The 12,496-nt window shown below is 52.2% G+C and overlaps 3 protein-coding genes and 1 non-coding gene across 4 annotated transcripts; 3 read left to right on the top strand and 1 right to left on the bottom strand.

Annotated features, from left to right (window-relative positions):
• The first annotated feature begins 1,045 nt into the window (after nucleotides 1-1,045).
• Nucleotides 1,046-1,153, top strand: SMAC4_13271. Its single transcript has 2 exons — nucleotides 1,046-1,083; nucleotides 1,110-1,153. It is a non-coding gene; the product is annotated as a tRNA-Leu (tRNA).
• A 309-nt stretch (nucleotides 1,154-1,462) lies between these two features.
• SMAC4_02561 (uncharacterized protein) lies at nucleotides 1,463-3,332 on the top strand. Its single transcript, XM_066089797.1, has 2 exons — nucleotides 1,463-2,001; nucleotides 2,141-3,332. Exons 1-2 carry the CDS (start codon nucleotides 1,951-1,953, stop codon nucleotides 3,098-3,100), a joined length of 1,011 nt encoding a protein of 336 aa, XP_065946194.1. The 5' UTR covers nucleotides 1,463-1,950; the 3' UTR covers nucleotides 3,101-3,332.
• Nucleotides 3,333-3,341: 9 nt separating this feature from the next.
• Nucleotides 3,342-4,819, bottom strand: SMAC4_02562 (60S ribosomal protein uL22). Its single transcript, XM_024655476.2, has 4 exons — nucleotides 4,751-4,819; nucleotides 4,349-4,562; nucleotides 3,965-4,152; nucleotides 3,342-3,874 (listed from the first exon to the last, which is right to left on the bottom strand). Exons 1-4 carry the CDS (start codon nucleotides 4,751-4,753, stop codon nucleotides 3,719-3,721), a joined length of 561 nt encoding a protein of 186 aa, XP_024511359.1. The 5' UTR covers nucleotides 4,754-4,819; the 3' UTR covers nucleotides 3,342-3,718.
• Nucleotides 4,820-5,172: 353 nt separating this feature from the next.
• Nucleotides 5,173-8,090, top strand: SMAC4_02563 (rRNA methyltransferase NOP1). The gene is made up of 6 exons (XM_003352080.2): nucleotides 5,173-5,432; nucleotides 5,669-5,720; nucleotides 5,785-6,025; nucleotides 6,087-6,412; nucleotides 6,471-6,637; nucleotides 6,699-8,090. Exons 1-6 carry the CDS (start codon nucleotides 5,297-5,299, stop codon nucleotides 6,764-6,766), a joined length of 990 nt encoding a protein of 329 aa, XP_003352128.1. The 5' UTR covers nucleotides 5,173-5,296; the 3' UTR covers nucleotides 6,767-8,090.
• Nucleotides 8,091-12,496: the final 4,406 nt, after the last annotated feature.

Here is a 12,496-nt window from a genome sequence, read left to right as displayed (position 1 = left end):
GGGGTGTCATTTCCCCCCCCCCCCCCCCCCCCCCCCCCCCCCCCCCCCCCATCAAAACGCAGCTCATGTTCGCCGTCTTGTGCAGGTGTATGGCCTTCGGAAAACTCATCCTGCCACATACGTTTGGTCAGATTCTACTAGTATGGTCGTAGTTGAAGGTCATCCTTTGGAAAATGAGGAAGAACCCTCGACGATGCATTCATGCTGACCCTACGATATGCTCAGAAGGAAAAGAATCAGGCAAATGTCCGATTCGTGGGGTACATCCTCTCGACTCTATCTGGCCAGCACTCCTTGAATTTGTTGCTGAAAATTGAAGCCAACAGCCTCTTCACAAGGTATATCAGGCACAAAATCTCCAGAAAGAACACCCTTCCTGTACATACTACCACTCTCGATCAGCGTATTGTCTCCACGCAGCTTCTCGTGTATGTGAAGTAGGAGGGCGCCCACTTCTTTGCGCAATTTCTCTGTTTATGCCTGGGAGAAATCTGAGGATCAGTTTGGAAACATGAGCTTTGGGGCTACCGGTTGGTTCAGCCGAGGTTTCTTCTCTTGCTCTCCAACTCAAGACGTTTCGAACCTGTTTATAATTTGGTATTCCGTGTAAACCCTACAGATATTCAAACTTGTCCCCGTCCTGGATGACGTGAGAACGCCTTTGATGCCGAAATGCTCAGGAATATTGACCACAGGTCTCGAACATACAGCTTTGCAGAAATACGTTTTATTTGTTATCTTACACTTGTGGTAATCTTATCCATAGCTTTGGTCGATGACTGAGCAGTCAAAGGCCTACCTGAACTTCTGCATCCTGAGTGTCCTTGTCGTGGCTCCTATCTTGTCGGAAGTTTAGATCAACGCAGCTACCGTGACCTGAGTTCAACATCATGTAAGAGATGGAAGGAGTATCATCTGGTCTCTCAGCAACTTGCACTTGCCCCAAAGTAAGAGCGCGCAAGTACCACTCGACCATTGCGGTAACCTACTCTTTCGAAAGACCGATTATAAGCACTATCGCTGCACTAAATCTGATATCCACAACGGCAAGATGGCCGAGCGGTCTAAGGCGCCAGGTTCAGGTCTACTTGAACTCGCTCTTCTGAGCTTCCTGGTCTAGAAATAGGCGTGGGTTCGAATCCCACTCTTGTCATTATTTTTTTTCTTTTTTTTTTCTAAAAAGCCATCTTTGATGTTGCTTTCGGCCTGACCATGGCTGCTGTGTTGTGGATCATGTTCCCGTTGTGAGTGTCTATTGGCGTCCGACTCCATGCACCGTCCGTGGTTGCACGAACGCTTGGAAACATCGGACGATATCTCACAGCCAGACGCTCCGGTGGATGAAGTGGTCTCTTCAGCCTTCAGCGACTTTTGAGTTGTGATGATAGCGACTGGAAAAAAGAGTCTTTGTCTTGATATGCGTCGTCGTTCCCAAGAAGTGCAGATCCCGAGCATTTAGTTCCTGAGCTTCGGGTTGAGAGTTGTGAAGACTGAAGGATGCATGAGGAGCGATGCCCTCACAACTGACAGGCGGCTGGTTGGGGACCATTGACAGCTGTCGGAAGCCAGGGGTAAGCTCCACCAAATAACCAACAGTGACGAAGTCGATGGAGGGCCTGCTTTATCTTATCGCTCTTGGTGCATGTTCACGAGCTGCATCATCGCATTGAACCTTCGCCGCGACTTTTTGCAATTCCCAGGTTGTTGGCGTACGGAGTTAGAACACTTGATCTTTTGTATAACGAAGCTGGCCCTGTAACCGAAGCGTCAGTTGAGACATCTTCGAGCGATATACAACTTACTTTCCGTCCTGCGCTTCTGATTCACCCCTCGATTCTGGGACAGCTCCAAGCCCCGCCATAACCTAGCAACCTCTCCCTAATACATCATCTTCTGCCAACACATACGGCTTCGGACCACCTCTTGACATCTGCAAAACTTCTTGCCAAAATGAGTGGTGGTTGGAACACTAGTAAGTTAGGCATTAACACGCCAGCTATAGTACTTTCAAAGCTAACAACTTGTCCACAGTCGAGTCCGATGCGGTATGTTGACCATCTGCCCACCTACCTCACTTTGCCCGCCGATGCACATCCGCAAGCACCAGAAGAACGATGGATAATTAACGGCTCACTTTCAGGGCGTCTTCACCGACCTCCTCACGAACCTCGGCGTAAAAGGGGTCCAATTCGAGGAACTCCTCTCCCTAGAACCCGACGCTCTCGCGCAGCTTCATCCCGTCTACGGTGTCATCTTTCTCTTCAAGTACCCGACGAACGAGCCATACCGAGGCACCGACAAGCCCCTCGACGGCACCTTCGACTACGACGCCAGCGAGCGCCTCTTCTTTGCCCACCAGACCATCCAAAATGCGTGCGGCACGCAAGCGCTCCTGAGCGTGCTCCTCAACAAGGCGGACCCGTCCGTCTCGCAGGAGGGCGACGCGGGGTACATCGACATCGGCGACAAGCTTCGCGACTTCCGCGAGTTCACCATCGCCCTGCCGGCCGAGATCCGCGGCGAGGCGCTCTCCAACTCGGAGCTGATCCGCGACACACACAACTCGTTTGCGCGCAGCAGTCCCTTCATCGACGAGACGCAGCGCCGGCCCGACGAGGAGGACGGGGACGCCTTTCACTTTATTGCCTACTCGCCCATCGGCGGTACCCTTTACGAGCTCGACGGTCTGCAGCCGGCGCCTATCAGCCACGGCGCGTGTAACCCGGAGGACTTCCCGCAGAAGGTTATGGACGTTCTGCAGCGGCGCATTGCCAGGTACGACGCTAGCGAGATCCGCTTCAATCTGCTGGCTATGATTCGCGACCTGCGGATCAGGGCGCGCGAGTTTGCTGATGAGGATTTGCTGGCGAGCGAGGAGCGCAAGCGGGAGGCCTGGCGGTTTGAGAATGCCCTGAGGAGACACAACTTTGTTGGGTTTGCGGGAGAGATCCTCAAGGGTGTGGTGTCGGCGAAGCTGGCTGCGGGAGGAAGTGCGTATGACGACTGGGTCAGTCAGGGTAAGAAGAAGATGGAGAAGAGGGCAGCGGAGCAAAGGGCAAGGAAAGGTGGGGAGACAGAAAACGTTGAGATGCAGGGCTGAAGAGTCCCCTTAGTCAAATATTAATGGTGGATCAGTTTACTTGTACGTATAATCACAACTATATAAGCCCCTGGTCTGTCCTTGGGAGTATTGAGGTGTTCAGGTGGTGAAGAGATAACCAGCAGTAGATTTCGTAAAAGGAGTATGATATCATAGCAACCATGACTATCAAATGCCCGATTTGCTCAAGTGGCGAAAGCACAAAAGCAACTGTTTCTCCTCAAGCATCACTTGTCACGCAGCAATAAAGGCACATCCAAACTGAACTCGGAGATGCTGGATTGGGTATCGTTTCGGGAAGGCTAGCTACCTGAACACCAAGCGGCTCTGCATCAGGGGCAGACATGTACGTCACAGCCACTCTTCAAAGAGCCCAGGTAACCCGCGATTAGGTTTGGCGTCCCGTTGGCAATTACGCCAGGACTTGAATGATTGCTTGTTTCGCCGTTTCATGCTTTCTCAAATTCTTTTATTGAGTATTCATGACCGACCCCTTTTTCCCTGGAATCGTGACCTTGACCCGAAAAATGCCATGCTCGCGTACACCGTTCCGGAAAAAAAGTGAAGCCCTCAATCAAAACATCCCTTCGTCCAATTCACCTAGCTATCAAAGCGCATTTAAGCGGCAGTGATGGCACGGCGGACGCGAGCACCGCGCTGGCGGGAGGTAAGGTGGGCCTCCTCGCGGACAACGGACTCGGACTTCTGGACGATCTCATCGGCCTCAGTGAGGATCATCTCAATGTGGCAGGGGTTGGACATGTAGGGGTTGATCTAAACGCGGAATGTTAGCCCATGGCCGGCTGGTTGTCTGCTTGCTGCCGCAGCAACAGAAACCGGGGAGTATATCGGAGGTTAACGTACGCGACCGTGAGCGCGGTAAGTGCGGCGGCGCTGCTTGGGGGCCTGGTTGACCTGGATGTGCTTGACAACGAGGTTGCCAGTGTCGAGACCCTTGGCATCGGCGTTGGCCTCAGCGTTCTTGAGGAGAGTGAGGAGGAACTCGGCGGACTTGACGGGCCAGCGGGCGCGGGTAACACCGAACTGCTTGCCTACATGAAGAAACGGTCAGCACCGTGTCTCCCATATCTGCCATTCGTTTCGCGATTTCGTGTCGATCGATCGTGGTCCTATCATGATGACAATTCCCCCCCTTTCCCCCGCCAATTCATCCTCCACCTTGTCGTTGTCGTCGCATGATGTACCGGTTCGGGTGTATTTGTGCATGTGGATCTCGAGTAGTCGTACCTTGGGAGGCGCGGCCGGTGCCACCAGCGTAGCGGCGCATGGGGACAGCCTCCTTCTTCTCAAGAACGTTCTCGAGGAACTTCTGAGCACGCTGGAGCTTCCAGCCGTTGATGGCCTGGGCGGTCTCACGGGTGTTCTTGAAAGAAACACGGAGGTAAGAGCCGCGCGAGCGGGCGGACTTAGCCGGGGCAATCTCAGTCGCAGCGTACCGAACCTGCGATTTTGAACAAGACTCGGTCAGCGATTCCCTCTCCTCCAAGTGCTCGGATTGCTCGCAAAGCCGTAATTGTCGCCCATCGAGAATTTCGTCGTCATTTCGGCTACAGAAGCCCGCAAACTGTCCTGAAGCAAAATAACGGCGGCAATTCTCGATTTCGGCGGGTTTCGCAGGGATTTACTCACCATCTTGCCTGCTTGTCGATGAGAGGACGGGGAAATCGACCAAGTGTGATGTTCGGAGGTGGTGATGGGTTCCAATTTTGGCGTACAAAAACCGATTTTCGCGATTAGGGCTCTGTGGGCACTGCGCAGGTGGCTCGTGCGGACCGTCACTTTGCCTGAGGCACGTGCACGCGGGGATAGTAAGTGCTAGCGCTGATAACAGCCTGCCGCTTGGACTGCCGGCCGTGCACGATAGCCTCCGCAACAAGTTGGAGAACCTCAACCGCCACGCCAGGGCGACAGCCAATGGCAAAGGCAACAGGCCTCGACCGGAAAAAAAAGTGCTCCAGCGATGAGACTCTATGCCCCGCTTTTTTTTCTCTTCAATCCATGTCCAGGAAATTTTGCACCCAGCTCCAGCAAAAGCTCTTTTCCGAGTCTCTAGACAGCGCCGCGCGACAACTCTAAACCCATTGTGCCTCGCACGACAGACATTACAACGCGTTTCGGCCCAGAATCGCAACTTATACCGACTCCGACTTCTCAATACCAACACATTCTATAAAAATGGGCTTCGAGCGTGGTGGCAGAGGCGGCGCCCGTGGCGGTGGTCGTGGTGGATTCGGTGGTGATCGTGGTGGCCGCGGTGGTGGCCGTGGTGGCTTCGGCGGTGGTGACCGTGGTGGCCGCGGTGGCTTCGGTGGTGAGTTTGGCCTCAATGCCATCGCTTGAACGGTCTCTGCGTCTTTGTCGTTGCTTCTGTTCGTTATCCTGCGAGTTGTCTCGAGTCTGCTGCGTCCCGTGGTCGCTATGCATGTCTTTGGACCTCTCGCATTGGGATGACGACTTCAGTCGAACTTCATCTCGCACCCGACTCTACATACGATGGCAACAAACAGTCGCCTCGACGATAACGCGTTACTGACATTGGCTTAACAGGTGGCCGTGGTGGTGCTCCTCGTGGTCGTGGTGCCCCCCGTGGTCGTGGCGGGTACGTTTACCATATCCAAATCTGTGATCACTTCAAAGGACATTGACTAACATTACGATTACAGTCCCCCTGGCCGTGGTGGTCGCGGCGGTGCCCGCGGTGGTGCTAAGGGTGGCGCTGCCGGCAAGAAGGTCATTGTCGAGCCTCATCGTCACAAGGGCGTCTTCGTCGCTCGTGGCGGTAAGGAGGATCTCCTCGCTACCGTCAACCTTGTCCCTGGCGAGTCCGTCTACGGCGAGAAGAGAATCTCCGTCGAGAACGCCTCCAAGGAGGAGGGTGGTGCTTCCACCAAGACTGAGTACCGCGTACGTTTTCCAGACTTTCCCGCTTGTGGCCTTGGGCAAAGACTAACGCTGGACTTTGCAGATCTGGAACCCTTTCCGTTCGAAGCTTGCTGCCGGTATCCTCGGTGGTCTTGAGACCATCTACATGAAGCCCGGCTCCAAGGTCCTCTACCTCGGTGCTGCCTCCGGTACTTCCGTTTCCCACGTTGCCGATATTGTCGGCCCTACCGGTTCCGTCTACGCCGTCGAGTTCTCTCACCGTTCCGGCCGTGATCTCATCAACATGGCTACCCGCCGCACCAACGTCATCCCTATCGTCGAGGATGCCCGTAAGCCCATGGCTTACCGCATGCTCCTCCCCATGGTCGATGTCATCTTCGCCGATGTTGCCCAGCCCGATCAGGCCAGGTAAGCGGGCCTCTACGTACCCTTGGTTTTCTGTGAACCTGAGACTAACACAACACAGAATTGTCGGCATCAACGCCAAGCTCTTCTTGAAGCAGGGTGGTGGTCTTCTCATCTCTATCAAGGCTTCTTGCATTGACTCCACTGCTCCCCCTGAGCAGGTCTTCGCTTCCGAGGTCCAGAAGCTCCGTGAGGACAAGTTCTTCCCCAAGGAGCAGTTGACTCTTGGTACGTTCAACCGCATCCCTTTTGGCTGATGGAGCGAACAATGACTAACAATTGCCTACAGAGCCCTATGAGCGTGACCACGCCATGGTTTCTTGCGTCTACCAGCAGAAGGAGTTCGTCGATAACTGAGTTTCGAATTAGTACTGTTCTATCTTCGTTGCTCTGTTCTGGAACCTTCACATAATTCGGTGTTCTACTGGCAGGATGGTTTTGTAAATCTGGAACGGCGAATGGCGTTTGGGTATTTGCCTTGTATTAGCATTGTGGGAATAAAGCACCAGGGTTCTTAGACTGACATCCGAAGTGACCCCGGTTGCTTCTCACCTTCCGTCGCCTTTCACAATTTCGTCACGACTCTCGATCCACCAGCAACGATCCCGAATATTCACAAGCGAAAGGGCCAGCCTACAACAATTCGACAGCGATTACCATTCATACCACCCTTCAAGAACGATAAGGGCGTTGGATAATCAAGCAACGGTTGCTTTCATGGACTCCAAAGACAGCCGACGGCATGGTTCATATCATCTCACGCTTCATGGCGTTTGGGCTACGTGGACAGAGGGTTTCTTCCTACCTCACCAGAGGACCGCGCCGACCCCCTGAGGCTATTCCTAGGGCCTTTCCGGGTTCAGGCGAGACTGTTTGAGCTTGGCGGCGCAAGGGTATAGCAAGCCAGTTATCACATGGCTTGAATGCTTGTCTAAAACGTCTAGGGTCAATGCAGGTTGAAGGGTATGCGCGGAGGTCGATATCACTTGATGGCGAGCACATTTGAGCTTGCTTAGCCCTACAGATATACATGTCAATGTTTTGGATTATCTTCACTCCATGCCCGTGGCCTTGTTGCATCTTGAGTTTGCTGTTTCTTTGTGTTTCACGCTATCCAGGATGTGATTTCTTCTGTGATCCGCATACTGTCCATCCTCTCGATTATTTTACCGTATCGTGTACCTTTTCCCCTAAGTTGTTGCCTTGCTTGGAAGTCATGAGAGTCTTAGGTATCTCTTTGTTCTATTTGCTGGACAGTTCGAGTGTCATCCGCTACCGGGCACCACCCTAGGTACGACTGATAACCGTAGCCAGACCTGAGGAGGATGTAATCTCTTAAAGGTCCCGGAAATCCCCGCGTTGATGTCCTTAGAAGACTGATGCAAGCAATGAGCAGCAAACGCCCTGTGATGATAGGGGCCGGATGAATCAGGTGTAGCTTCCCTCTCCTTGTCCGGGTTTCATGTTCACTGTATTTATAGATCCCGAGGAACTCCAACAGACCCAACATTATGCCCATTAGCGTATTCTTGTGGACAGACGATGTTGATGATCCGTTTTGATTCCTAGGTCACCTCTTTGTGAGACTCGGGTTCTTGTCGAAGACGATGAGATTCTACTGGCGAGGCGTCTCACTTGAGTCTACCCTTACCATCTGCATTTGCGTTTCTCTATGAATAGGCAATTCGCTCATCATCTACAAGCCGTCGTTTGGAACAACCCTACCTCGATCCCATTTTTCTATGATTAAATTAGACAAGCCCAAGTCTGATTATTAAAGGGCCTGGAAACAGCCATCGTGCCGCTTCATCTCGTTTAGTCCGCCTCGACCCTCAGCCACCCACTCATGAATCGACCCTGCTCACCCAACAAAACTCACGATCAGACCGACGATAACAACAACATAAGAGCACGTGCCAGATTTGTGACAACCGCTTGCCTTACCTCAACTGCACATAAAAGGGGTAAATTCCCAGGCGGAAATCCACGAGCGGGGATTGGCGCCTTTCAAGGCGTTTAGGGAGAGGCTTTTTCGTCGGCGACAAACCAGACACGTCTTACTCTTGGCACATATCTCGTCAGCGGCATCTTCCTGTTGATGATCACGATGATGATTGGCTTTCTATAGACGACAACCTTAAATTGCAGTCGTTTATATTGCTCATGTCATTGTTGTCGTCGGCCCAGAGCTGAAGGAGGACCTGTATCGTAGTGGATTTTGGGTTTTAGATGAACAGACGGTAGACCAGTGTACGACTTTCCTCGCTTATCGTTGGGTGTTCTCGACGCCTATGTTCCTGTCAAGTGGGAACTGGCGGAAGTTACACCTGCCAGCTACATATCGTGAAAACAGCCTCCTGTATCCCGTTGAACGGAGATGGACTTAATTTTGGCCTGCCTGCAGTCTTCTCATCTCGGCTGCAGCCCGTCCTGGATCCCCGGAAGCGATGTGGTGAAATCGTAAAAAACGGCGGCGAGGGGCGGGTCGGGCAAATCATAGCATTAGAGCATTACTTGGATATCAAGCAAACATTGGAACAGTAAGTAATTTCATATGTAGGTACATCTTACATACATATGGGAGTGATCAAACTTTGGTGATGTACTTTCCCCATTCAAACCCCTGGACTCGGCATTTGTCAGGACGTTTTACACACTTGGCGTACGGTAATGTTATACAAGGAAATTTGAACGCCTGATGACGGAGTTTAGTTCCGGTCGTTGTCGGATGATGTCCATTTCATTCTTTTTGGCAGATTATTCGCAATACCTATCTTTTCGCGATAGGAGTTGAGTTCTTAAAAGTTTATGACACTTTTCATGCCAGGTCGCCTTGCTCAACCTGTCCCACCTATCATACAGTTGTGGAAGGTGGTAAGTACCTTGAGCTCTGCCCATGCCAATGTTCAGTCGTTACTTCCTCAAAGAGAAATCATTTGTCCGGCGATTGCAAATCGTAGCTTCCTCGTGAGACAAGAACATCGCCACACCGAGGCATGAGAGACAGAGCGACTCCACTATCCTTCTCACGATAGCACTTGCTTAGTGTAGTTCCTGCCCTCACAAAGCCAGGATGGCCCGTGTTGGTGCTGGGCAGGACCGAACCATACAAGTTGCACACATTTTCTTCACCGCGGGACGGCAGCTGCAAGGCAAACAAATGCGGAAGAAATAAGCGGAAAGAGCGTACACTACCAGTTTGATTTCAATTATATGGTCTGATTGAGTGATGTGCCTGTATCAAGGAAGTACCCAAGACTTTGGTGGTGATCTGGGAAGGCGCCAAATGATACATAGTCTTGTCCGGGATGCCAAGGGTCCAAAGAGGTCCAGATCACTCACACGCAATTGTTGCACTTCCACTTGCAGGTACGAATGGCTACCTTCTATGGGTTTCCTGGTAGCCTTATCAGAGCGATATCTCAGCAGGTTCTAGTCCAAACCTCCGTTCGGCATGGTGCAGTTCCAGACTGAACTACTAGAGGCGAGGCTTTGACACCATTGGGATTTTTAGCTAAGATTTGGGAATCCCTTCGCACCTCATCGGTATTGTACATAATCTACCTTATCAATCCCAATCGACCGAGCTAGCCAAGCGCCGCCCTCGAGATTTCCCTTATCATGCTCCCCCTCGGAATTGCTCCGGGGATATCACAATCGGTCAATCCACTGCGAAAACCTCTCGATCGAAACGCAGAAAAAAAAAAAGACTGTGTCGTTGTGGTAGGTAACTCTTTTCGGATCAGTTCAGTTAGGTTGGACCCTTGAACGTTGAGAAGGACCGTTCCAGTCATCGGAAGCCTATCAGGCCATTCTACGCCTTCCCAATCATCCCCAATCCCATAACATTCCAAAAGCAACTAAGCCGAAAGAGTCTGAACTCCGCAACTGTGGCTTGCGCATAGACACGACACGCCCGTACGAGAGAGAGAAACAAAAGAAATTGAGACTATACTGCGCTAGTGTGAAGTGGACGACTTCGATAACAAAAGCCATCGACTGTTAAGGGTCTGGCCCGAGCAAAAGGACCCCCATTCATGACCATGACCATCCGGCCGGACTGGACTGGAGGGAGTGTCCCACTGCCCCTGCCCCCCCTTGCCGAGGGAGTGCCCCTCCGAAGGGAATGGTGGTGGCGCTGGGGAAGGGAATACCGAACCATCCAGCTGGGAACCGGCGGACACTCATGCGAATGCGTGCGCCGCCACTGCGCTCGGTCGATGCTGCAAGATAGGACAGGCCTACCTTGGGAACCTTGGCTGGGCCGGCCCTTCTTCCACTCGCTATCCGTCCTTGTCCTTGTCTTCCATTCCTACGGAAGCCCCATCGATCTTCAGTTTTGGATGAGACCCTGAATAGTGGCGCAGAGATCGGTAGGAGACATAAGAGAGCCAGCTACTGATACAGACAGCCGAGGTGCATTTCTGGGATTAGACTTGTAAGATATGGGTGGAGTTGCCTCGTTCATCGCTTATGGCACGTTCTTGTCAAGGTTCACAAGCGTACGAAAGATCGCGATACGATACGCATAAGGGGAGGATAGTTGTCACTTGTTGAAATCAGTTGTTGCAAACCGAACTGATTTGAATGAGTCGTATGTGCCTCCATCCCGGGAAATTGGATCCCATCGTTTGTACGCCCGGGATGCTTAGCATCCGGTATCTGGTTGAAAAGGAGTGCTGCTAGAAATACATTCTTGTGCTCGGGTCTTGCTTTATCAGTCGGTTTAGCAGAGCCTATGGTATGTCGAAGAAGAAAGATGTATCGGTGGCTCCCCCCTGGTATGACTATGAAATGAGGCCTCACCCTTTGTGGCTCGATCGAGGGCGTACAAATTCGGGACGTCATTTTGACATTCCGGATATATTTGTGTGTTTTTAAGGGTACCGTCAGCATCACGGGTGCCTGCCGGAAAGTATTGTCTACCTATTTTGATATGTGCGAGTGTCTTTGGTGTGTCCCTGGCTTGTGTAATGTACCTACCTATCTTCGATGATTGCACTGCTGCTCTGCATAGAGATGAACCTATTTGGGGATGAGTAACACAAGAACTAGACAAGTGTCTGACAAAAGGTATTCGGACCTTTCGACAGTGAATGAGTTTTTCTGATATTGAGCACGTGAAAAGGAAACAGAAGGTTTACTCTTACGGTTGAAGGAAGCAACACTATGGACGAAATAGGCCATAGTTGCGAGACATCCTCTGACCTCCGGAGACGGCACAAACCCGTCCTGTCGTGAGTTCCATACCGAAGAGTGGAACGATTCTCTGTTCTCGATTTCTGAGAGTGCTCTGGATTTGGAAATCACCGACCTTCTTCTGGAGGAGAGGAGTATTGAGTTGCATGGATGAGGGCCACCATTAGTTCACCGTGAACGGTAACCGACAATCGTGATGGACAGTCCCGCGTTGGCGTTGCCCCATGGATTGGTAAAGGGCGTGATGAGACCAGGCATGGCGGGGCCGTTCAGTAGCCCGAGTTCATGGCAACGTGGAAGCCAACAATCTTTCCCATGTTGTTTTTTGCTGCGATTTCTGTGTCCCTTTCTGGGACCGGTCTCCCACAAAGGGGTAGAGCACCGAAAGCTCATAGCCCAAATCGGTATTGTCTCCGGGAGGGACCCGTGGTAGGGACGGGCGGCGCCGGGGGCGGAGGCGGGGGGGGACGATGGTACCCAACCGTCAACGTCGCAACCGGCAAGGCCGAGTTGAGTGACGGGAGAAGGGCACCAGATTTGTGACCAACAAAGTGACACCTCAAGTGTGGTATCTTCTATCGACCTTCCACCCACGTTGGCCCAATGGAGGACGGGCATCGCTCACCGTGGAGGGTGAGGAGAATCCCCACGGTCACATTTGTTGCGCAAAGACACTTGCAAACTAAGCCCGTGTATCGTTTGGCGCGCAAGATATCACTTCAAGTTGTCCTCTCTGTGTTGCAGAGTTCCCCGAGGGCCGGTGTGACGGGTCGGAAGACACTTCCACTTCCGAATCAGATGCCATCCCGTCGGTGTTGTTGAGTGTCTCCAGGATGATCATCGTACATTCCGCCCATCCTGCACCAAACCTTTGTTGAAATAAATTAA

The sequence above is a fragment of the Sordaria macrospora genome, chromosome 2 (genome assembly GCF_033870435.1).
Source record: "Sordaria macrospora chromosome 2, complete sequence".
Classification (NCBI taxonomy): domain Eukaryota; kingdom Fungi; phylum Ascomycota; class Sordariomycetes; order Sordariales; family Sordariaceae; genus Sordaria; species Sordaria macrospora.
This window is presented reverse-complemented; position numbering and strand designations above follow the sequence as displayed.

Excerpts from the sequence above, each read along its gene's own strand:
- SMAC4_02563 (XM_003352080.2), top strand. The coding sequence starts at position 5,297 with ATGGGCTTCGAGCGTGGTGGCAGAGGCGGCGCCCGTGGCGGTGGTCGT. Across the intron at positions 5,721-5,784 it reads GCCCCCCGTGGTCGTGGCGG|TCCCCCTGGCCGTGGTGGTC; the intron begins GTACGTTTACCA and ends TTACGATTACAG. Across the intron at positions 6,026-6,086 it reads CCACCAAGACTGAGTACCGC|ATCTGGAACCCTTTCCGTTC; the intron begins GTACGTTTTCCA and ends TGGACTTTGCAG.
- SMAC4_02561 (XM_066089797.1), top strand. The coding sequence starts at position 1,951 with ATGAGTGGTGGTTGGAACACTAGTAAGTTAGGCATTAACACGCCAGCT. Across the intron at positions 2,002-2,140 it reads GCATTAACACGCCAGCTATA|GGCGTCTTCACCGACCTCCT; the intron begins GTACTTTCAAAG and ends GCTCACTTTCAG.
- SMAC4_02562 (XM_024655476.2), bottom strand. Across the intron at positions 4,153-4,348 it reads CACCGGCCGCGCCTCCCAAG|GCAAGCAGTTCGGTGTTACC; the intron begins GTACGACTACTC and ends TTCTTCATGTAG. Across the intron at positions 3,875-3,964 it reads CTTACCGCGCTCACGGTCGC|ATCAACCCCTACATGTCCAA; the intron begins GTACGTTAACCT and ends TTCCGCGTTTAG.